This window comes from Aythya marila (genome assembly GCF_965140915.1).
Source record: "Aythya marila genome assembly, chromosome: 7".
Taxonomy (NCBI): Eukaryota; Metazoa; Chordata; class Aves; order Anseriformes; family Anatidae; genus Aythya; species Aythya marila.
In genome coordinates, this window is record NC_139048.1 from 8,991,609 (window position 1) to 9,016,285 (window position 24,677).

Consider the following 24,677-nt stretch of genomic DNA (forward strand, 5'->3'; position numbering starts at 1 on the left):
TTTATGTTTATCTACCCTAGGCATAGGACAAGCACCTACATAAGGCAGTGTCCAGCAGTAAGAACCCAGCATGATTTAATTAGCACTCCACCACAGATATGTCTGCTGCCTCTTGTAGTCTTTCTCTGCAGAGACACCATCCAGGGATGTTTGCCAGCTGTAGTCTTAACTCCAGCATAGATCCTCTTGAGTGCCCTCTGACCTTCTGGTTGTCCACATGTTTTGAATCCTGAATTTGTTTCGCTTGGGTCTTCTAGGCTGTCTGTGGTCCATTGGCTCTCCTGAGCTGTGTTGGAAGAGGCAGAAGATGGGTAATCCAGAGATAATATCACACAGGAGGAGTTAAGCAACAGGTGGTGACCTGCTCATCCAGACACCTACACACTGCCAAACAGCTCACTTCTAATTCGTTACTCTACCTGTTCCTGAGCAGGGTGAAATGTCACAGAAGTCCCACTCCACTTTGCCATTTTTTGTGATGTAGCACCAGGGTTTTTGATCCTCATCAGGATTCCTGAAGGGAACAGCTGAGCATCAGCCAGAGTGGGGAAATCTCCACAAAACTGTGCAAAGGAGCTAAGGATGCTTAAGGGAGTGGCCTCATGCTCCCGTAAGAGAGCCAGGCTTTGAGAGCTACTCTTTCATAAGATTTGACAAAGAAGATACTTAAGAAAAGAGAGTGCCGCTTCTGCCATTTTACTGTCCCCTTATCTATCTTATTCCTGTAAAAAACAAGGGAAATTGAGAGCTGCTTCTGGAAGCCTCACTTCAGTGCAGTGACTTAGGGAAGGCAGCCCTAACATCCTCGTGTTTTATAAACAGGCACTGTCTAGAAATATATGAGATTTTAACATCCTCAGTTTGCCAAATTCCTGGGAGCAGTTTGTACTCAGGGAACCCTTTGATACTGGCCTCTACAGCTGCTTCTTCAAAATATTACCTGCAGAAGTTATGTTCTCCAATGCCGTAAGAGTCAGCATCCTCCATAAATGCATTAATAGGGTAGTCCAAGAGCAAATGGGAATTCCAGTGCAGGCAGGTCTTGCCATTCTCGGCTTGGTTCACTCTTCCTCTGTACCCAAGGGAGTCCTCTTCATAACAGTCATCCAATCCTGTAAGAAGACAACGTTGATATGAAAAAGTCTTTATAAAAAGTTGTTCCTTGCCTGAAGTGGCTCCTCTTTCTTCCCTTCCTTGCTTTACGTTAACTTGATGGGGGATTAGAAGGACCCACTGAGTCACATAGCGATACCTCTTGTCCTAGACAGGCCAGAAACAAGAGTTATATCCCAGCATCTGTCCAGGCTTGACTGACTTCAAACACCTGAAACCTTGTTGCATGGCAAGGACCACCCAACCATGTATCAGTGGCTGTCCTCAGCCTGGGGAGGCACAGACAACCGACTGTGAACCTTCCATACCTCATCTTTCTGGTGTTTAAGGAAAACCCGATGTTCCTTCCCCACGGGTCACATAGAAGCCTTGGAGAGCACATGCTCACTCATGCTCTACCAGTGAGAGCCTGCTGAAGCACAGCTCAGAAAACATCAATATGGGAATAGCTTTGATCCCCTTGGCTGATGGAGGCCGCAGAGCTCAGCCTGTTCCCCTGACACCTTCCTCAAGGAGGCTGGTGGTCAGGCTCTTGGTGAGGAAGGCCTTGGTCAACTTGGCTGCAGGGTGAAGGTGGCCCGTGGAGGGTTAGCCCCAGCCTCCCCAGGGACCGTGACGTACCGATCTCACAGAACCTCCCTCTGAATGGCTCAGGGCACTCGCAGGTGAACTTTGATCTGATTCTGTGCCGTATGCAGGTCCCTCCATTCTTGCATGGGTTTGGCCTGCATTGTGAAGATGCTGTCAAGGTGGAAAACAGAGAATGCCTTGTGACTCTTCCGGATGCTCCACAGGCACTCACACACCCCCATGAAAATCCAGGAAAGCCCCTGTTTAGCCTCAAATCGAAGTTCTTATCAGCTCTTGCAAAATGCCTATCACCATGGGGCATTTTGCTAGTGACTGAACCACCATGCTGTATACATGGTGAGAACCATCCCATCTCCCTGCAGCCATCTCAGCCTGGGCAGCTCTGAAACGCCTCCCAGTCCCACCACCATCCACACAGCACCCCACAAAGTGGGAGCCCCTTCTGCTGGGGCTGTGCTCACCGCGGTGGCAGTCCGGTAACTTGTAGGGATGACTGCAGCTGCATTGAGAGTAAGGTGGGGTTAGCGTAACAAGGCAGTCTCCTCTGACGCAGCTGTTCTCCACACACATGTCCTTCACTGCGCGAAACAGATAAACACTTTGTTTCAACACATTTGTGCACACAGAGCTGTGCCCCTGCAGGGTGGTGGGAAGCTGTGCTTTCTCCTGACACCCCAGGAGCTGGTCACCCGGCTGTCACACCATACTACATAGCAGCGTGGATTGGGATTTTCCTTCTTGTTCAAGCACCTACAGCAAAAAAAGCTGCAAGACCAATGAGCAGCTCACCAGTGTCCACGTTGGGTGGGAGGGGACAGAGGTGCACTTTCTGCACACCAGAAGATTGTTACTGATAACTGCTTTAGACAGACTTGGGTTTGGACCATGAGCTAAGTGCAAGACATATTGATGTGACTGCAGCGGGCTGCTAAAACCCTCACCTCAGTGAACAGTGGGTTTATAAAGCTCTGGTGCTTGCTTCTCTTGGCAGAGCCATGGCAGTAACATCAGCTGTGAGAACAAGGAGTGTCAGCCAGCAAAGAGTGATTACCTTTCTCGCAGGTAGTCCCAGTGTATGGCTTGGGGCAGATGCAGCTGAAGCTGCTTCCTCTCTTCTCACATTGCCCGTTGTTCTTGCAGGGATCAGAGGAGCACGGGTCGGCTAGGGTAAGAACGCAGGGGTTTTAGTTTGCCTTTCAGCTTCTCTACCTCCTCACCTGTTTGTTCTCCCCCTGCCCCCCTCTTTTTTAATGAGCACATTAAAATGGACAGGCTGGGCACAGCATCCAGTGTAACACACACCACGCTTATGCATCGGGTTCAGCAGCCACAGAAGCAGCTACAAATTGCTGCAGAGCTTACTGTAAGCTCTAAGAGCTCATGGCTTTGGGTCTGGAGCTCCCAAGCTCCCTTTACAAGCCTGTGGTGGAGCAGATTTGCCTCTGCAGCAGTGAGAGCAGTAGATGTGTTCAGGACCAGAGCTGGCCCTGGGCATCTGCCTCTGTGTGCTTAGTGCAGTGGTGTCTGGATCTGGCATCGCCCTGGCTGCAGCATGGCACTTGAACTCCCCTGGAAAAGCTGTCCATTGCTGTTATGCTATGTAATACTCCCAGGGTATAAATACCACTGTGCTGGAGCAGCCAGTGTTGGGGTGAGCAGGGCCAGCCTCGTGCCAGCTCTGCTTCCCTTGTACCAGGGGATGAGAAGGGACATTGCAGGCAGCCTTCTGCCTCCCCTCTTGTGTTCCCTGAGCAGTCCACAGGACCCTTTCCTTCTCTCCTGAAGTCTGGCAAAATAGAAATAGGAAAAAAATAATAAAAGGAAACCTGCTCTACATTTGGTTCCCAGCATAAATACAGAACATATATCCCATGAAAACAGCAATTACGTCTCGCAGTGTCTATAGACAAATAAGCCTGTGTTTTTTTGTAGTAGCAATCAGAAATGTTCTGCCTGATCAGAATCCATTCTGTGAAACCCTGAGATAAAACACAGGCTCCTTACAAGAGAAACACAAAGGAGAACACAGCAAACAATCCTCCTAACTCATCCCTTTGATGCAAGCGTTTCACCAGCAGGCTGGCAGCCAAGGCCTGCCGCACTCTGTGAGCGCAGGACTGGGATTTCACCCATCCTTGCCCCCCTGCCCACCCCGGAGCACCTTGCTGGGGTTCGCTGTAGCCAAAGAACTCCTCGAACCAGTCGGGGTCCTCCGAGGTCTGCGTCTGCTGGAAGAGGTCCTCCTCGGCCTGCGTGTTGTCGTCGTAGTACTCGTAGTCATCAGCAGCCTCGTCTGTGGGGAGGAGAAGGGAATGGACGCATGGAGGAGTTACAGCTGCTACAAGGCCACCTCTGTGTGTGGCTGTCCCCAGCCATGGCCTTGCCACCGCTGCTGGAGGTGCTGGCTCCTGCCAGGATGCTCAGGGTGTGGGGACACAGGAGCTTTGCCCTTTGGTGGCGGGGGGCCCTGCAGGCACGGATATGAGGCACGGGTGGCTGCCACCCGCAGTGGTTGAGGCCGTGCGAGCAGAAGAGGTTTCCTTTGTCTCACTGCTTTGATCCCCAGCACCTCAGCTGCTGGCAGGGGGAGAGCAGCGAGTCTCTGAGCCCACAGAGCCCCTCTGAGGATAAAATGTCCCCGCGATGCCATGGGACATGTGGCACAGAGCATCCCCCGGCGCTTCGCCAGCCCGTGTTCAGGGTGGCTGAATTGCGTGGGCATGCAGAAGCCCCGCTGGTGTGTCGGAGACGAGCTATGGTAATGAGCACTGCTAAACTGCGAGCAGAGATTTTAAAAAGCTCTCCCCTAGGGCCGGACTGATGGCCCCACGGATAATGTTCTGCCTTGAACTGATTATCGACTACATTATCTTAGTTTTCTCTCCTCATTCATTCTCTTGCAGCCTTTATCTTTATTCTTTCTTTGCTTCTGAAAAAAAAAATCCACTTTTGTACAATGGGTGTTTTATATTTCATATTAAAATAGAACCGTCTTTTTTTTGTCTTTTTTTTTTTTCCTTCCTACATGCCAACTCTCATTTCTCACCAAAAAAAAAAAAAAAAAAAAAAAAAAAGAGAGGAAAGTTTCACCTCATTTATTGCTATGTCAAGTCAAGACTCCTTTTCCTCAGCTCATTATTTCCACAGGAGCTAAGTCTCGACAGTGTGCAAGTGTTGCAGAAGTGTGTGCCGTGCTGAGGAACAGAAGGATCTCGCTGGAAGATAAGGACATTGTCTACGGTGAACAAAATTAAATTTAATGTGATGTAGTTAAGAAAGGAAAACAAAAAGAGGGTTTTGCCTGAAATGCAGCCTGCGAGCTCACTTTGTCTGAGGGGAGATTTTGCAGGCGGACTTGAGTTGGAGGGAATATTGTGAAGGAGCCTGATTTTGTTTCCCTGTTTATTTTCAAAATCTTAGCAGGGAGTGTTGGCTTTTTGTTCCACAGGTGCTTTAAGGAACTATTCAGAGAGACAGGGTAGCCTTTTTTCTATAAAAGACATACCTGGTAAAAGTTGTGAAGGATGAACAGGGGAGTTACAGCTGCTCAGAGCATGCTGCAGACATGCCCAGCATGCTTTACAGGGGCGAGAGAGGACTTTGCTGAGCTAGTAGCTGAAAAAACAAGTGCTCCCGACAAGCACAAATAGTGAAGCTATTTTAGAAACATCTACTGACTACTCAGTGTAAGGATGGTGTCAAGAAATGATGATAGTGTCACTTCATTTTGTTACATTAGTGTCAGTCCTTAGTGGTGGATCAATCATTTATTAAGCATCAGAAAAGAAAGAACAGAAACCCCTGACTTGGGTACATCAAACTGAAAGATGTCTTCCTGTTTATCATTGCTTCAACACTAAATAACTATTTGGCTTCCATGTCGCTTACTTAAGAAGTGTTTCCATTCCATTTTTTAAATTATTCATAACAAGCCATAGGTTTAGTAAAGCAAAAATAACACTATTATTATTATTTTTTTTTAAATCTGAGCACATAATTAATGCAGCCTGATACTCTGGTTGATTTAAACATATTATTAAATCAGAGTGCTCATTCTTTATAAGTGCTGGAAAACCTTAACATGCTTAAAAAAGCAGTGATCTGACATTTGTCACTGAAATGTGACTATTACATGAAATTAAATTAGACATCCTGCATGCAAATTTTCAAAGAATAACTTTCCTCTGTGTAGTACAAAAAAAATCCCCCCATAATTGATAGGCAGAGATTGACTTTTAAAGCTTCAAATCAGCTTTGAGGTCTGGGTGATCTTTTAAACTGCTCAAGCTTTCATCTGCACTTTTTCACGTCGCCAAGAGCTGTCAATCAAGTAATGGATTTCTGATCAATATCCTCTTGTTCATTAGCTTACACGGACTCTCTCTTGCGGGGAGAACAGATATCCCAATGCCGGCAGTCACACTGTTTTCAAAACCTTGCCTGGATCAAGTCATGACTAATGTTCCGAGCGGAAAGTGATGCATTAGGATGCCATCGAGTGACCTGAATGGCAAGGTAACTTTGTTGGACTGCAGTTGTCGAGATGAGTGATGTGCAAAGTTAAAGCCTATTGCCAACACAGAAAGCGCCCGGCATTTATTCAAGCTCTCTGAACCTCCAGGGATAGACTGAAATCTGCCCTAATTTAAGGAGGATGAGTTTTCCTGCCACATCTCTAAATACTTTTTGTCTGCAGGTCTGTGAATAATGTAAAGTTATTTTTATGAGGCTGAAATCCTGATGGTATTTCAAAAAACAATAAGTCTCCCATTTACTCCTGCACAGACCTCTTGGTATTTCCTCCCTTCCACATGGGTTTTGGCTGGGAGCATCTGCAGCTTCAGAAAGAAATTGCAGAAGGGATAGGAGCAGCTAACAGCCAAGCCCTCACTCCTTCCAAACAATTTGGGGCTGTTACACAAGAGCAGTTTTGCAGCACTTACCCTTTGGAGGGCATTGTCTGCTGATGGCTGCTGAAGGAGTACGAGTACTTGCAGAAGCTAAGCACTGATCTGGGAAGGTGTTTGCCACACGTCTCCTATGAGGAGAGCAACACTGGTCTGGGGAAGGAACCAGTGCTGCATGGGTACAGGGCAGCTGGACTTGCAGACTGGACCAAAATGCCAGCAGAATGAAGAGGCATGTAGTTGCACAAGGAGTGCATAGCGAGAGGCACACTTTTTTTTTTTTTTTTTTTTGGTGGGAAAAATAATTTAATAGTTTACTAGTAAATTAATTTACTCATAATTAGTTTAATAATTTATAAGATCAGATACAAGAGCCACTAAATTCAAGAAAAAAAAATGAATGGGACTTGCCCACAAGATTACTAAACTTAGCAATAAAACCACAATCCTCTCATAGATTAAACAGGCTGCAAAAGCAGGTACAAGTCCTCACAAGTTATCTACAGCCCCCACCCCTCTAAGATTCATCACAGCATTTCTCTTACCCATATCATAACATTACATCACTTTCAATGATTTTTTTACTCACAGGAGCTATTGAATACTTTCTGAACCTGCTTGCATAAGTTCTAGAATAAGTCCCACAGTTAGTTGCGTGCAGCAAGGGAAAGCTATCCATCCTTTATCTGACCTTCAGTTTTCATGCACAGCTGGCACTGAGCTGCACCAGATTCTTCCCTTACCCTCCGGTGTGCTCTGCAGCCCAGCACCACAACCTCTGCTCTGTGGCCCACATGCTAGACCCAGCTCATCAGCAGGTCCCCAAACCTGCATCAAGCACATGAGGCCCATGGAGCAGCAGAGAACTCCTGGCTTTGAACAGCACAGCAAGCTGCTGGTGCCCTCTTGGTATCCCCCATTACCATTGCTGCAGCCACGCTTTGTGCCCCATTGTACCAGGACCCACTGCAGAGATGTTTTCTGCACCAACACAGAGCACATGGGAAGGCCTGGAAGTGCTGACTGTGTTACTTGTCCAGAGCCCAACAGACCTTCTCAGGATCTCCAGCCTTATTTTAACCATTACAAAGCCACGCATGAAGTTAACAAAACTCAGTGCTAGGCACCAGCCAAGGATCTTGATAGACCAGGTTGCCAACAGTGAGGCCTGCATGCAGAGCTTCAGTGGAAGAAATCAAATCCACTTACCATTCAGAAAGTCAGCCAGGAAGAACCAGGAGGTCTGCAGGGGATAAAGAAGAACAGAGTCGGTTTCTGAAAACCAAAACGAGTTTGGAGCACAGTTACAGCACAACTTGTGGCAGATTTCTCTTTGCCCCAGTTCTGGACATCCAGAAAAGCTCATTACCCACTTCAGGGTCACCCAGGCTGCATTTTTAAGGTCTCTTTTCACAGATCATCAAAATGGCCCAAAAACCTATGCTTCTCCCAACAACCTGGGGGGAGCTCCAGCTTTTCTGACCATCTAGCACAATTTGCAGCATGCTTATGAAAAACTTGTCCCAAACAAGTTAATTGCCTTTATTTATTAAGTGGCCACACACTGAGCATTTACCTAATGGCACCACAGCCAGGTGCCAGAGTAAAGGGCTGTGAGATGCTGGGCAGGATAGAGCAGAGAGCAACCCAGATGTGGGGAGCCAGCCCTCCAAGCTGGAAGGTGATCAGCAGCCTTTGGACAGAGGAGAACATTTCTGGTGCTTCCTGCAAGGAAATGCCATGCGTTCACCCTCTGACACAGGGCTCCAGCCTTTCCTATTTGGCTTGTGATCAAGGGCAAACAACAAAAGGGAGCAGAAGGAGGAGGAAAACAACACTCAGCCTTTGAAGACTGAGTGAGGCAGAAAGGAAATGTACTGCTGCCACATCAGGACTCGTCCCCTCTTGCTGTAAGTCACAGCTGCAGACGGGCTACCTGGCTGCGACGAGAGCACATACTAACAGCGGGTGTGAAGGAGGAGATCTGGAGCTGCACTGCTTCATCCCGCACGTGATTTGTCAGAAGAAAACACATTTCCAGACAATTTAACATGTATACTGAAGACTGTATAGACACACAGTTATTACACACACCTATGTATTGCTATAGATGTAATCAATTATAAAAACACACTTCTTACTTGGGCATTATATTAAGTATTCTGTACAGAAGAGAGGCACTCTCAGCTAACACCAGACTGTGGCTAGGAATGAATAAGCAGCCGTGAATAAGAACCTGCCCCCAATAACCCAGAACAGCCCCCACCTGTGGCTGCCACCTGGAGCTCACACCTGAGTGTCCCCCTACAGCTGGAGGCAGGGAGCTGCTCCCTGGGTGCCTGCACCTCAGTGCCCTCCTCAGCACTGCCCCTTCCTGCCCTGAGCTTAATGGTCTTGGAGAGAGTTTCAGGGCAGCAGCTTTTGTCTTCAAGGAGGTTGCTAAAATTTCCGTGCACGCAGGGCAGCCATTTGCCCTGCATGGGAAGGGCAAAGAGTGCCAGCCCGAGCTGTGTGAGGTGTGGAGGTGATGGCATTGTGCTCTTCTGTGCCTCAGTTTCCCCCAGCTGCAGAGCACAGTTGGGAGTCTCCCAGTGTACAAGGGAAAGACTCAAATAGCAAGAACAGAAGAAAGAAAGGAGCCTGAGCATGTCACTATACCAGTTGTCCTGGCTACCCTTCCAACCCTTCCCCCATGGGCAGAGTTACTCGTAAGAGAGCAGGCTCCCTAAACCTCTTGCAATGACCTGGTGCCCTGGAAAATGTCCAGGTTTCCCTCAGTGCAGACAGTGCCCTGTGCTCTAGGGTGGCTGAGCCCTAGATTTGGGTTCCCAGCTTTGGATGAAGGCCACTGTCCGCTGCCACAACACAAATGCTGTTCAGAACAAATGTTCCTGGAGCACCCAACACAGAGCGTGCCACCTTACAAGTCTAGGACATCAACCTGATCTTTATCACAAACCTGGTGTGCCATATTATCTCTTTGCCCTTCATGTGCCTGATATAGATTTGCAGGGGACATAGCCCCAGGCAGACCTGGCCTTCCGAGGTCCACCAGACAATACTGCTTCAGACTCATTTCCACCTCCGCTAGCCAGCACAGGGCCAAATTCAATCTTTTGGCTCCCTGCATGAAGCTTTCCATGGCGTTACATGGCAGAAGCTGGAGAAGCACCCATCTCCATCCCTCCTGTGTGGGCTTGCCCCTTCCTGGGCATGGAAACTTGTCCCACTGGCATGTGGGACGTGGGATGGGGGACGTGGGATGAGGGAGGTGGGATGCGGGAGATGCGATAGGGGATGTGGGATGTGGGATGCTGCAGGAAGGGGGCCCAGGAGGGGCTGCAGGCAGGCAGGGCAGCACGGCGATGTGGCCGGGCCCTTCGCCCGCTGTGCCGTATTGCTCACGGCCAGCAGAGGAGGATCTTGTCCTTCCGACGAGGTGCAATACTGCGCCCAGCCGGGAGCAGGATGCAAACAAAAGGAGGAGAAGGAGGGGGGGGGAGAGAAAAGAAACGAGACTGTGGGGCTTGTTTCACCAAACAGTCTCCTTTCTGCAGCCCGACACTGATACTTTGTGCGTTCTCTCAAGAGGGAATAAAATCGCTGGATCCTGCTCGCGGCGGGTCCGCAGGGACGGGGGACGAAGCTGGAAGAACTGGCGGAGAGCAATTTTAAATTTTATGACTTTAGGCTCGTAAAAAAAAAGAAAAAAAAAAAAAAGAAACCCTGCAAAAACAAAATCCAGGAGAGACATTTTATGTGGGTACTGGCTCGTTGCTGAGTGTGGAGCCGATTACATTTATAGGGCTCCTAAAAAAAAAAAAAAAAAAAAGGTGGAAAAATGGCTGAAATTCAAAATTTAATTTCACCTGACTTTTGTTGTCATTATCATTGTCATAGTTAGGACTTCACTAAAGCTTCATTTCTCCACAGAACCACCAAACTTTGCTAATTAGGCTTTGCACAAAGGTTAAACACTGCAGACATAGGATACTCTCCATTTTTCTATTTCAATCCCTCAAGAAAGGAAGACTATTGAAATATAATAGATTTCAAACAGCAGTGCCAGAACCAGGAGCTTTCTTGGTCTGAGGACAGAATCCTGCAGCTCCAACTCTGACAAAAATGTCCAGTTAATCTCTGGCAATTCTTTCCGAATAAAGCTGGGAAGATTTGACCCTAAATTCAAGGGAAATTATTTACAGCTGCCAAGGGCATTCTGCAGTGAACTGTTGATTGTGTCTCGGGTACATTTGCTACCCCTTATTACAATCAAAATGAATAATTAAAACACAAATGCAGGTGGAGAAACAGGCAGCACAAAGGCGACAACCCAGGGTTAGGCTGTGGGTTTGCATGTGTGCAAACCAGAAGTAATTCCAGAGCAAATAATGTACTTATTTGAGCTGGTGTGGCAGACTAGCAGAGGGACAAAACCTGCCCATGTACATGCACATAATTCCCAACAAAAGCTCTACAGGAGTTCGAAAATTCAGCTACCTTGCTATGAATTGGCCTGCATGCTTAATTGCACCGCTTCGTGGCAATTCTCCTGCAACTTGCCACGGAGCAGCCTCCACAGCAGCAGCACAAACGTTGCCCCTCTCCCCTGCGCCGGCACGGCTCTGCAGCTGAGGAGGCGGTGGCACGGGGCTGCACAGGAGGACGAGGACGGCTATTTGATCAACTTCCATCCACAACTGACATCCGGCACGAAGGAGCCACGAGGGCAGGCACAACTACTGCCTTTTCCACGTGAACCCCTTGATCCTGCTGACAGCTCTCAGTGGGAACCTTTGTCTGGGCTGCTCGCCAAAGGAGGAGGGAATCGACGGTTCTGATGCTCTTACAATCGGCCAGATTTTTGCCTGCAACCATCTTGGATAGTGACAGTCTTTGAACTTCAAGGGAAAGTGGCTTTTCCAGCAATGACATTATATTTCTCAGCCAAGGCGATGGCTGAAGCATAATGAAAGCAGGACACATTATCATCTGGAGCACACATGCAGCACATGTTGTATTTTTAGCCTGGGAAACCGTTCCCTTAAAGGATTCCACCAAAACCTCTGAGCTCTTCACCTCTCTACTAGCAAGCCTTCTCCTGCCTCCTGCTGAACTGCAGCGTTTGCCTCAGAGTAGGTGTCACGCTCCTTATTGACCTGTCCTGGGACACCCAGGGAAGTTCACATGCAATGTCTTTATTTCCCTGATTATTCGGTTGCGAACCTTTCCTGGGGCAGCACCTGACACAGTAACCATTGGGACCCAGCACAAGAGCAGCTGCACGGCCCTCGCAGGTGCTGCAGCAACCGGCCCACTTCTCCGCACAGGCGCGACCTGCTCCTGCTTTCCAAGAGATCAAAGTTTCCAAGTTAATCTTTGCACTGAGGGAGAGGGCTTGCTAGCAGCTGGCTGGTTTTAAAGTTGCTCATTCGTGGACGAGGTGTGCGTGGGCTCCCCGGTGGAAAACAGAGCCAGCATCAGATGCCAGAGCAAGGGGAAGCTCCAAGAGCTGTTCCAAGGGGGCTGCATGAGCCAGAAATGTCGCACTGACGCATGCGTCGTGTTATCAAACGCTTTGGCAGCCGGTGCCAGGATCGCAGGTTATGCTGCTAGACTTAAAGCTTATGCAAAGTCATTAAGTCCCTTTAGTTCCAGGGGATATCAACCTGCATGCTTCAGGGCATAAGCTGATTGCCTTGGGGGGCCAGGGAGGCGTGCGTCCCTCCCGGAGCGTGCAGTGCACAATTAGCTGGGGGCGCTCCCAGGGCTTCCTCGCTTTTTGCTGCATCAGGAAAATTTAGGCGAGCGCTGCAGAAGGGCATTGCACCTGATGGGGTGCAAATGGAGAGGGGATTGTCAGCTCTCACTCCTCTCTGCAGTGGTTTGGTCATGGTGCAAGGGAGCATAAGGCCCTCAGAGGAGAGGTGCAGCGATGGGGAGAGGGTGAGGGGAGTAGAAATGGGAGTTTGCTACAGGGATGGATCCATGAGTGGGTAGAAACAGCACCATAAGAAGATGTCAGAGAGACACTTGGGGTCTTTTCACCCTAAAATATGGTTTTCCAAGCACTGGAGACATAGAAAGAACTGTGCTGCTGATAACAGCTTCACATGAGTTGTGGGCCAGCTAAAAGATAGGCAGTGATGAAAATTTTCTTTGCAGTTATTAATATATTAGAATTAATCTTAATCTTAACTTTAATCTTTCCCATTCTGTTACTATGTGCACTCAGTTATTGACCTGGACATGGCTGGTGACTTCAAAACCTCCATCACTACTAAGCAGGCATCAATTTTCCAAAGTTCCAAAATATTCAGTGAATGACCACTTCTGTCGCTCCAAGTCCTGCCCTTCCCAACAAAAACTGGGAAGACCTGTCACATCTCAAGGCAATATTTTATACAGTTGCATCATAAATGTTAAAGTAAAGGAGCAAGTTTTGCTTTTGCTTGCATTCGTGATGCATTTTCATGCATCATGGAAATACTTTGGATTCATGGAGATGAAATCAGTTTCTCTTCAGAATATGAAAGACCAAATGGACATTGTCGCCTTACATCCCTCCTCCAAACACTCTGGATCCATAAATATCCCAGCTCTTTTCTGTCCTATTTTAACCAACTTCATATGAGCTACTGTCTAAATCTGTATTAGACTTCTGTACTACACCAATAACATTTATTAATAGGAGTGTTACTTATAAAAACTCCTAAAACTATATTTGAATAAAAATGAGAATGGTGAAAAGAGATAATATGGGAAAGAAGGACAGAAACAGGAATGGGAGGGGGGTGCACAATTCGATCAATGTGCAAACTCTTTTACTTTTTCATTCAAAGTATTTTAGTGTAAATTCTTCTTTGGAACAAATCATTAAGGCAAAATGTCCTCTCAAAACATGTTTGTCATGCAATGGTCACGTCACAGAGACTCATTCCCCTCTTTTTTTTTTTTTTTCTTTTTTTTTTTTTTCTGGGATTCATGCCAAGTGCTAAGCCAGAAAACCTTGTTATATTAATTATGAAGAAAAAACATGTTTTATTAAAAACTAGCCTGCTGAATATTCTGTCGTGCTGCTTTTCAGTGACAGCAGAATTGCTTTTGCATTTTAGCAATGTTAATGAATTTTCAGGACTGGGGGAGACATGCACTGCATTTTCCACAGCAATATGTAGACCAGAGTCAGAAAAGGCTTGTCAAAGCAAATGAATTAATCTAACACTTAGAGCTAGTCAGGAAAATCCGTGCAAGGCTTCACGTTGTCGAAGACTGCACCTACACCTGCCTTGCTGAGTGTGAATTAACAAACCAATTCATTGTGGGCTAGCTTATATCAGACTGGGTTCCCACAATACCTGAGGACTGACACTGAGCTGCTCTAGAAGTGATCCTCCCATAAGCTGTCATGTGTTAGTGGATCAAGTATGCCACATCCACGGCTGCCAGTGGATGGATAGTCCTGATGATACACTAATTAATAAAAACCCTAGCGTGTTGCAAAAATAACGGCTTATAAACTCACCAAGCTCTTCAAAAGGATTCATCACCTATTAAAGCTCCTCGCTACATATTTTTCCCAAAGGACTCAATTTAAACAAGTCAACATCTAAAATTTTGAAATTAGTTTTAGTAAATACGAAATCATTGTACATAGGAATTGGCATTATAAAGTGGGAGTTCGAGGGTACCTGGAAGTCTTTCATGAGGAAATCTACTTGATTGCAGTGCTTGGAGAAACAAAAGAAATGTGTTTTTTTTTTTTTTTTTAAAGTAGCTTGCAACTTTTCTTTGGTACAATCCATCCTTTCGTTCTCTTCTAAAAATAAGCTGAAGAGACTGGGGGTAATACCTCCAGCTCTGCCCATGCAGGGCTCTGCCTTGCTTTGCCAGATGTTTTGCTTTTAACACACCTTCAGAGTTAAGAGCAATGACCACTCAGCCATCTGAAATGTATGGTTGGGATAAATTTTACCTTCAACCAAAGAGCTTGCAAAACCTCCCAGCCTGAGCACAGTTTAAGCCTGAGCTTTTCAACCTGTGAGCCCATCCTCATGGCAGCCGTGGTGGCTGCATTAGCACATGAGGCACCGCACCATGAGCACCTGTGCTCAGCCCAGAACCATCCCCATGCCCTACCTGGAGACAAGGTGGGTGGGCAGTCCCTGCTCCTTACCCTCTCCAGCTGCCCAGAAAGGGTTCAGCAAGCTACAGGGCTGGCATGCAGCAAGAAATAAAAACATACTCACGCACAAATGTGTGTTCCCTAGAAGAAGGATCAGTGGGAGAACCTGAAGGGACAAAATGCCGTTAACCATCCTTGCGCTGCTCTATTTGTCCTGGAATTAGTTTTTTCTTGTTGCCTATGTTTTTTCAGATGAGGCACAATCATTTGAGGATGAGCTAATTCAGCACAAATAATTAACTGTGCTTCAAATATTGTTTAATGTTCAACAGATTGCCCTGATCAAATAAGTGCATCCTGTCCAGATAATCACCGCATTGGCTGCTGGTAAATGTTCCAAACCAGTAACTATCAAACCTGGAAACAGTATAAACTAATGGCAAAAGAAAGTATTTTGCTTGTATTAGAAATATTTTTATTTTGTTACTGTGATTTTAAATAGGTAGGAGTCAGAGTTATTTCTCTCCCCTCCACCTGAAAAAATAGTGAGATCCAGTTAAAATTATAAGATTTTTAGAAACATGAAAACATGCTTGTTATTATTTTCTAGGTTTCAAACATCAAGGCTCATGCTCTCAAGCATTTTTTTCCACAGATGTGAGAACTTGAGATCCATTTTTTGATAAAAACTGAAATTCTTGACTAACTCCCAGTGTCTAGAAGCTGAAACATTTACAATGATGGCAACGGAGGAAATCACAATACAAGAACAAACAACCCCTATTACAGAAATGCCAACCTTTTTTTTTTTTTTTTAACTGATTGGATCTTGTTTGTGCTATGTACTAAGAGAGCAAGTGAAAAGCTAGACTCTTCTCCCAAATACTTTAGAGGCCAAGTAGGAAGAAGGATGAGGATGAAATCCAGTAGAAATAGAGTGCTTCAAGATCACAGCCCACATTCACAGTCCCTGTTTTCTCCGTGTTTATAAAGCTGAGCACATTCCACACCACCAGGAGGAAAAGAATATGGTTGCCTGTTGGGAGAACTTGAATAGTGTACAATAAATAAAACCAGCAAGGAGAGGGCATCCACACGTTGAATATGAGGAAGAAAACAGTGAAATCAAAAGGGACTCAATCTTTCCCACCCTGAACGATATTTTTCCTGGTGAAAAAAGGTAAGATGTGAGCACTCGATTACAGACTCTGTGGCAAGTGCTGAAATTTGGATGCCAGGGAACCCTCTTTCTGATGTTTGCTCACTTTGGAGCCTGAGCATCATGAGGTGGTTTTCATACATCAGGAAATAAACAAAGAATTTAAGTATGATAATTATGCCACACGTGCATAATTTAAGCAGGTGCCTACAAGCAAAACGTGTTTGAGATTTAATATGTTGGTGGCCACACATTCAGATTTGAGGGATTCCAGATTCTTTAACTAGTTAGAAAGACAGCAAGATGAAAGGAGTTAGATAATGCACAACTTTATGTAATGTGTCCTTGAGTAAGCTGATTTGCACTGAATTTTAATAGAGCCCTGATTCATCAAATCTCAAACAGAATTAAGGTATGGACTGGATCCTAATAACATCATGCTTTATATCCATGAAAGATAAATTAAAGGATGCAAAACTGCTATTGACAAACATTGATTATATGTACTTTGATGGACTTTGAAGTTGTGCCAGATGCGTCTTGTCAGCCTCCAAAGTTTTCTTTTAAATCTCATTGCATAAGGCTTTTACTTTTTAATTATTTTTTCCCTCAGCCTCTTTGATCAAGAAAAAATGTAGATCATATTTGCGTGATGCTATTTCCTATGCATTTTATTTAGATATGCCCTAGTGCACAGCTCATGATATGTAAAAAACATTACATGCACCTAGTAATCTAAACCTGTTATCCTGGGTGTTTTTTAACACTTAATTGACCTTCTCAAGCTGCTGAGTGAAACCTGTCCATGTGCAGAGGGTTAGCACAATGCTTGCTTATATCCTTTTGTGCCACATAAACCTCCAGAGTAAGACACAAGTGACAGAGATGCCACTGGCTCTTTGTTCCTGGGAGATTTTTGCCCAGTGCAGAAATCCTACCTATCCTTTTCATTCTGTCACTGTTGGAAAAAGGGTCCTCATGCCAGACCCCATGCAAAGGCTTATAACATCTACCAATTTCAGAAGATGGATTAAAGTTTAAATGAGTGAAACTCCTTTCTTTTTCCTACATGTGGTAATGTCTTCTCACTAGGAAGCTTTAAGAAACTTAAAAGCAGCTTTGGAGACATTTTGATTCTTAAAGTTGTTAACCTGCTTATACTCCCTTGCTTTCCTTGTCCGCAAGGATATGGCCAATCTTTTCAGGGCATGGCAGGTACATAAAGTATGTTGCTCTGCACAGTAGGAGGCTTCAAAGGCAGTGAAGGGTTTGGGTCCAGTTCTTTGTCTTGGAGTAGACCCTTTCCCACATCCCCAAACCCATTTGAGTGATGCTCTCTTGCTCATCAGACATGAAGTGCTTCTCTGTGACAGTTTAGGTGGCTTCGAACTAAAGATATGGAGAAAAATGTAGAGAGGAACTGACCAATCCTTTAAAATTGAAAATGAATGGGTGAAAACTGCTTAAAATGCTGGAAGAGAACTGTGGTGGACTGGAGGGCTTCTGCAGTCCTCTATACTACCTCAAACAAATCATTTACTCTCAGTATTCCTTTGCTTCCCACCTGAAGAGTGTGGGTGGCAACACCTTCTCTTTTCCCTATGAGTTACCTGTTTAGACAACAAACTCTTCTGGTTTAGTATTTTTTTCCTATGTTAATGAACAGCTCCAGGCACAAAGAGGTGCCTTTTCTTGGCTGTGGTGTCTAGTATAAAAGTAAGAAAAGAGTAACCTAGAGGACTATACTCTCAGTGATTTATTTGGAATTACTACTGAGTAGTATGCTCTATAATGGTTGGGTAATTCTGTTGCCAAAATAAATACCAGAAACAGGACTTTGTCAATCTTTTTTTTTTTTTTTTTTTCCCCCCTCACTAAAATAAGAATTTCCAGTGTAAAGATATTTACCTGGACATTTTTTTGCCACCATGCATAGCCATCAAATTCTGATTTTGGAAAGCATTTCCAACCCTTCCTGGCTGATAGCTCTTCATCTTCCAACATAAAGCAGAAGAGAATGAATGAACAACATGCTGTGCTGGATATGCATGTGTGTGCGGATTATTATGGTATTAGGTATGGTTACTGCAAATACAGCTATTAACACTTGAAGGAACAAATCACTGCAGTTGTCACTGGAGAGTGAAAATTCCTAAGGTAAAGGAAAAATAAAAACATTTAATAATCAACTTCAATACAAACAGTGGTTCTAGAAATACTTGCCTGCATCAGGCACCAACACAGTGCCCACAGGAGCATGACCAAGTCTCTAGGAGGGTCAGCTAAGAAGGACTTTCTTTAGACCCAGCAGCAATGCTGTGGAGTATGCAAAGATCAATGCTTTGGCTTTGGCCTTTTCCACTGCTACCATTTTGTGGCTTTCTTTAATTAACCTAACAACTAAAAATCTGTATATATGTTCATGCTACCTTTTTAGTGTTCCCTCCACTTCCCTTAAACAAAAGCCTTTTTCAAACTGCAAATGAAAACAAGAAAGCAGGAGCCCTATTATTCCTCTTTATACAGAAGAACCAGAGCTGAGCAAGAGTATCGGGAACTGACTTTTAATATCAACTCTGGGAAGGGGAGGAGGGGTATTCTCTTTGTGAAACTCATCTTGGTGCAGAAAGCCAGCATGAGGTCTAGACACCACTTAAATCAACATTTAAAGTGTTGCGGTTGCATTTTGTTTCATAATTCTCTCTAGCAGCAAATTCCCAGTGATGGTTTCAATTCTTGGGCTAAGATCAAAAGCAGAGTAAAAATTTAAAGACAAGCAAACAAACAAAAACCAGAATAAGTGCAGGCAGCAGAAAGTTCTGTTGGACGTGAAAGAAGACACTTCCCTTGTCCCTGCTGCTATAACCCACCCGTAATACTTCAAAGGCTTTACACAAACTCAAACACAGAGCAAGGCAGGGCTTGGCTAGTTAGGAGGAGAGGCAATCTGGCTCCAGAGGTGCACACCGTGCCCCACAACTTCTCTGACACTGATGTGGCACTAAGACCTTGAAGAACAACCTGCCACACAGGAACTTTATTCCTGCCCCCAGCCTAAGACTGGGTATGCCCCGGCCGTGAGGTTTTCTGTCCCTTTCTGCCTGTTGGGTGTTCTTTTAAATCTTTCCTGTAACAGCTCCGGATATTCTTGTTAGCTGCACAGCTCTGTGAGCCTATTTTTGTGTCTTGAAGCTGCCTGCTAAAAGCATTAAAACTGTAAAGCGGTGGACGAAGAAAGGCAGTTTTGCTTTCAAGCTGAAAAACATGCATCAAAGCTCCTGCCATAAATTTATGGAGTATTAAAAACAAACAAAATGTGACCGTAGGGTAACATCATTTTAGGAAAGATGCGATGGCCTACCTCAAAGTCTGCATTTAATGTGCGCAGCTCTCACTTTAACCTGCCTAGGCTATGAATCCCAAGGGCCAAATTCTGTTCAACCACCCTAAAACAGATTATTTTCACTCTGGAAAGGTAGAGCTAATATAGTTACTGTGCTCCGGTTACAAATGCTGCCTTCACAGGCTCCACGGGTCCTTCAGGGGACGCCAGTCCGAGGGAATCTGGACAAGCCATGCCCCTGTAAGGGGATCTCTGACAGGGAGATGGATGCAGTGTCAGGCCTGGTCCATGCTGTGGGAGCTGGGGAGAGCTGGCATGAGCCGACAACGTCACCCTGGTGTTCTGGGGGGAAGGAGAGGTTTTCTGAAAGGTGAAGCCTTTGGGTTTTTGAGCCAACTGCCCCCAAAACACCTCAGATACCAGCAAACAAATCAACCGAAGGTAGGAACCTCTGCCACCTCCTCACACAGGGTCCTGTGGCACACACCAGCTGCTGTGGGCAGGGCACAACAGCTGAGGTGGTCCTTGGCCACAGCCTGCATGGAAAGGGCAAGAAACAAAGTAAGCAGAGGTGCATGGACCTCCAAGGACTCTTCATGTCCTGTCTGTACTGAGAAAGGCACTGATTTGCCCAGGCACCCAAGGTTGTAAAGCCATCGGGCCCCGCAGAGCAGCAAGCTTACATCTTGGTGCCACTTCAGCCAGCAACCACATCTTTTCTCCTCTCATGTCATCTCATGATGACACCAGCCACAGTACTAATTTATTTCTACAATCCCAGAACAACAAGATAAATATAATGAACATTATGGCAAATACTTTTTTCTTGCTGAAGAAGCGAAAACGTAATGAGAGCTGACCTCCATACTATTTTTCATGCATTTAGAGGCAAGCACAAACTAAGCAACACCTGGTAAAAAAAAAAAAAAAGCCTCCAAAAGACATGCCTTAAAATAATTACTTTAACTTTTTGACATATTTTTTTCTTCTTTATTCACTGCAGTGCTGCTGCTTTAAACAGGAGTCAGGCATGTTCAATGGGACAGTGGGATATCATCTGTTTCCTGTTGGGAATCCAACAGGAGGTCATGGAATAATATACATCCTAAATATTTGGGAACTCTTTGGCAGAATAATTTAGCATACTATGTTATTAATTGTCTAAATGATAGATAAAATAACAGAGACAAATCATTTCAGGTGCAACTGTGCACAGCTGTTATGAGCACTGCTTTGCAGTTCTGAGAGAATCAACAAATCTTGCTTGAGTAAGAGCCATCCATCTACATTATTATTCTTAGGTGTTTACATTTCCTTGTGCAGAACTCTGAATAAGAATATCTTTTTTTTTTTTTTTTTTTTTTTTTTTTTTTTTTTCCCTCCTAGTTTTCATTTAATTACGAATGCTCAATACTACACATAAGAAAGAGTTAGCCATCTGAGCGGATGCACAGCTGAAGCAGCGCACAGTTGGAGCCCCTGCCTTACCTCCTTGGTCCTCATACCTCATGTAGGTGGTGATGAAATACCTAGCAGCTCTAATACTTATGTCATGTTTCTCTTGGCTTCATGTTTAACTTGGCTGGCCTAGCATGATGAGCAGGGCCAATTTGGTTGGATCTTGATTTCTTTTCAATCCCAGATTCCCCAGGCTGCAATTCCTCTTTTTGATCCATCATCCCAGATCTACTTTATCCCTGGATTTTCTTTCTGAGAAACAATTTTTCTATGGACACCGATCCACAAGTCAAGATCATTTTTTACATGGTTGAAGTTAACCAAGGCTTTTTTTTTTTTTTTTAATTTTAAGTCTCCCAAGCTTATAAAAGAAGCAGCACAGCACTGTTTGCATTTTTCTCCGTGTAGCAATGGCAACTGGAAATAAAATTGATCATGGTTTTTATAAGACTGTCAAGGATAAGAAAGCTGTCTCTTGAGAAGCAATGCTAAATGTTAGTTCCAGACTGATAACTGTGGGACAAATAGGTTATAAATTAGTCACTGGAATTGTAAGCAAGTCCTAAGGGATTTCCTGTCCCTGAGACAGACCAGTGAAAGCTACAGGAGTGAGATGCTCTGGTCGCTGGAAAGGCTATGTGGGTTTTCTGCTTCAGAGTCTAAACAAAACTAAACATTTTTAAGGTTGGAAAGCTTTGGTATGAGCCAGCCATCACAGTGGTTCATGGCAGCAGCAAAGTTCTTCCTCTCCTAATGTTACATTGGTGGTAACATGGAGCTCCTGATTGGCACTTCTCTTGTGGTGTCTCGTGGTCTCCTGAAGAGCTGAACTAGGAGTCACCACCACATATCTATGAGATACCTCGCAAGCAGGCTATTCATGAATCCTTTTTGTTGTTAAAAAGAACTTTTTTTGTGAAGAAGTTAACATTTTATGTGGGAAGCAGCACTTTGCATACAGTATTTTTAGACAGGCTCCTAAATTTTCACTGCAAATGTTGAACGTTGAGGTGCAGGTATAGGTGTCAGCATGTATCAGTGTTTACCTTAAAGGTAGTTACAGTGACATTATAACCATCCCTAAGCTAAGTGTTGCAAAACTGAACACTTTATCATTAAAGTCAATTCAAATGTGCTCCAAGGTAGGATTCCTGTGCAGTCTGGACTTGGATCTGTAATGACATCTCAAAGTAAGTGCAGGAGCATGGTTACATTATTTTAGAGTTCGTGGTCTGTGCTTACAGTGCACTAATTTTTAAAGGGGTATTTATTTCCTTTTTCTTTTTTTTTTTTCTTTCCTCTCCCATGGTGCTTCCCCTAATCACAAAGGTTCCTCCACACCAACACCCATCCCCAGACATATTCCCAGCTTAATCCTCACACTCGGCTCACAGCCCACTTTGCTCTGCCTGTCTCTGTGACCATCCTTCAACCCAGTCCTAAAATACCCCACAGGGAACATCAGTTTTGGTGAGAGGAAAAAGTATGTCTGAAGCTAGCTCTTCCCTGTCTGCCCTGGCCCTTGCCTCCCTAGGCAGATGCATGCTCTGTGGCCCATACTTGCAAACTTTCTGCTTCTTTGAGTGATTACATACTCGGAAACAGCATCATTGAATTTTGCTTAGTTAAGGGAAGATGGCTCATGTCAGAAGATGTTTGCTAGATTGGGTCTCATTTTGTAACATTTCCCCTCAAAGGATCATTCAATGATGCATCTTAGAATCAGATTCCAGAGAGGGAACTAAAAGAAACATCAATAAAAAAAGAAACTGTGAGGAAACTAAATATAGAACAGGCCAATATGAATTAAACAACATCCTAGAAATCTTCACACAATAATTGATTTGCTCATTTGTACTTCTTTCTATTCTTTAATCTTTCAGCAGGGCTTCAATCCTCCCCCCATTGCTTTTTTAATATTCTCTGTTCATCTGTTGTCTACAATATTGTTTCTGATCTCTCTCATCCCATCAATCATCTATAAAAAGAGACTAGTCCACACACTCTGGTCTCCAATCCTAATGACTGTAAAGAACTAATCACCTAAACTGAGTGATGTTCATTGTTGTAAGTGTCGCTTTGATTTATTAAACATCTCTGTATAAATTCCTGCATGTTTTGCAAGTTGTTTCCCAGAACCTGTATGAAGGCACTTTGAAATCCTAAAACTGTCTGCTTATGGGGTTTTTGGTTCGCCTAATAAATGGATTCATGTCATGAAAAAGAGCTTTTACTTAACTGGGAGGACCACTCAATTCCAAATTCAGGTCAGATCCTCAGTTTGAGCTTTCCCTGAACACACAGCAAACTTACAAAGGCCACTCATACACACTTTGTATTAATCTGAAAATACTACGTGCATTGCTTCAGCAAGTCTGCCCGCTGATGGAGACCCATAGACACTACGGAAACATTCCTAATGATGGCGTTTTCCCTAGCCGTCACTTTCACATGCTGTTGCAAGCTCTTCAGTTGAGCAAGGACTTTTCCAGTTTGATTAAATAAAGTTAAAAAACTGAATATGTTCACACCCTGCCCTAGTCGAAGTGACACATTCAGCACCATGTCATCACTGTCCCTCATGTGATGAGGTCTGATGGGAGCAATGAATTCAGCCTGCCTGACCTTGGTGAGGCCACCAATGATCACCAAGTCCCCTTGAAAGGATCTGGGTGTCACCAGACTTGGGCCTTCATTTATCCTGCTCTCACCTGAATGAAAAAGAGACACTCAAGAGAAAGCAGAATTCAACTTGAAGAAGGTGTGTCTGAAGATGACTATTCCAAAGGAGCACAACATAATATTCTCATGAAAAAACTGTGGAAATGGGAACTAGACAAAATACTGTCCACCTTTGGGTCTGCCTTAGGACTGGTGGTATTGATGTTGTTATTTTTTTATCAGCACCTTAGGGTGCAAGACTAGAAAAAAAGGTGTGATATGTTTGAATGACACCATTCTGGGATTGTTGATTATTTATGAGGAGTTTATAAGTTCCATTCGCTTTTCCCATGCTGAATTTGCACACGATATTGAGGGCCAGCTAAAAATAAATGCATATTCCTTAATGCTCACCACAGTCTGTACAGCAGTCCCTGCTAATGAACCAGTTACTGTTACAGGCGGTTGAGTTTTATGCATTGATTGCTTTAGTGCCTCATACTAAGAAAAAGAGACATTAATAATCTTATTATTACTGAAACATCATGGAAACTCATAAATATAGATTCAACAGTTAAGATCACAAATCTGTGAAAAACCTTTTTTTCAGCACAGTATGGGCATAGTTATGCTGGCAGGCAAAAGAAGTGGGGAAAAAATATGTTTAATTTATTCTATGGATTTGCCTACTTTTTCTGTTTACAAAATGTACATTAACACCTTACAGCTTTAGTGTTCTGTAACCATTATCAAAACAGTCTCAAAACAACCCGCTGGTAAGGGTGGTTTGAGATGGGTTGGTAAATCTTGGTTTGGTGTATAGCTTGTATGGCTTTCCTTTTCTCTGCCTGATTAGCAGATTGTCTAGTTTTCTCTTGATTTTGTTTCATTACATTGACTTTAGCATTCAAAGATTTTATTTTATTTTATTTTATTTTATTTTATTTTATTTTATTTTATTTTATTTTATTTTATTTTATTTTATTTTATTTTTGTAAAAAGCTGAGGATTTCATGCAAACATCATTGGTTTTGTGATTACAGTCATCAGTGGAAGAAGCCACAGAAAGTGATTAGGTTCCCCACAAATGCATGCACTCAGAAAAGGCCTCAACATAAAAATGCAGCAGATTTTTTTTTTTTTATGTGACAATAGTGTTTGGCAAAAACAAAAAAAAAACAAAAAAAAAGCTGGAAAAAAAAGCAAATAACAGAAAGACAAATACAGAGAAAGCAGACTTAGATCTCTCAAACAAATATTAATAGAACTGATTTGTGAAGTTTAAAATGTCCCCATCATCTGTACTCATATATATAGTGT

General features: G+C 44.2%; 1 protein-coding gene across 1 annotated transcript in view; it reads right to left on the minus strand.

Annotated features, from left to right (window-relative positions):
- HABP2 (hyaluronan binding protein 2) overlaps window positions 1-24,677 on the minus strand; it is a gene marked incomplete at its 5' end in the record, with an annotated part of 114,700 nt that overhangs the window by 6,320 nt on the left and 83,703 nt on the right. The window contains 9 exons of the mRNA XM_082764641.1: window positions 40-286; window positions 420-514; window positions 941-1,112; window positions 1,735-1,854; window positions 2,166-2,282; window positions 2,756-2,866; window positions 3,866-3,997; window positions 7,821-7,886; window positions 23,228-23,407. Of these exons, the coding sequence (XP_082620767.1) occupies window positions 40-286; window positions 420-514; window positions 941-1,112; window positions 1,735-1,854; window positions 2,166-2,282; window positions 2,756-2,866; window positions 3,866-3,997; window positions 7,821-7,886; window positions 23,228-23,407 (1,240 nt within the window). The remainder of the gene's footprint in view (window positions 1-39; window positions 287-419; window positions 515-940; window positions 1,113-1,734; window positions 1,855-2,165; window positions 2,283-2,755; window positions 2,867-3,865; window positions 3,998-7,820; window positions 7,887-23,227; window positions 23,408-24,677) is intronic.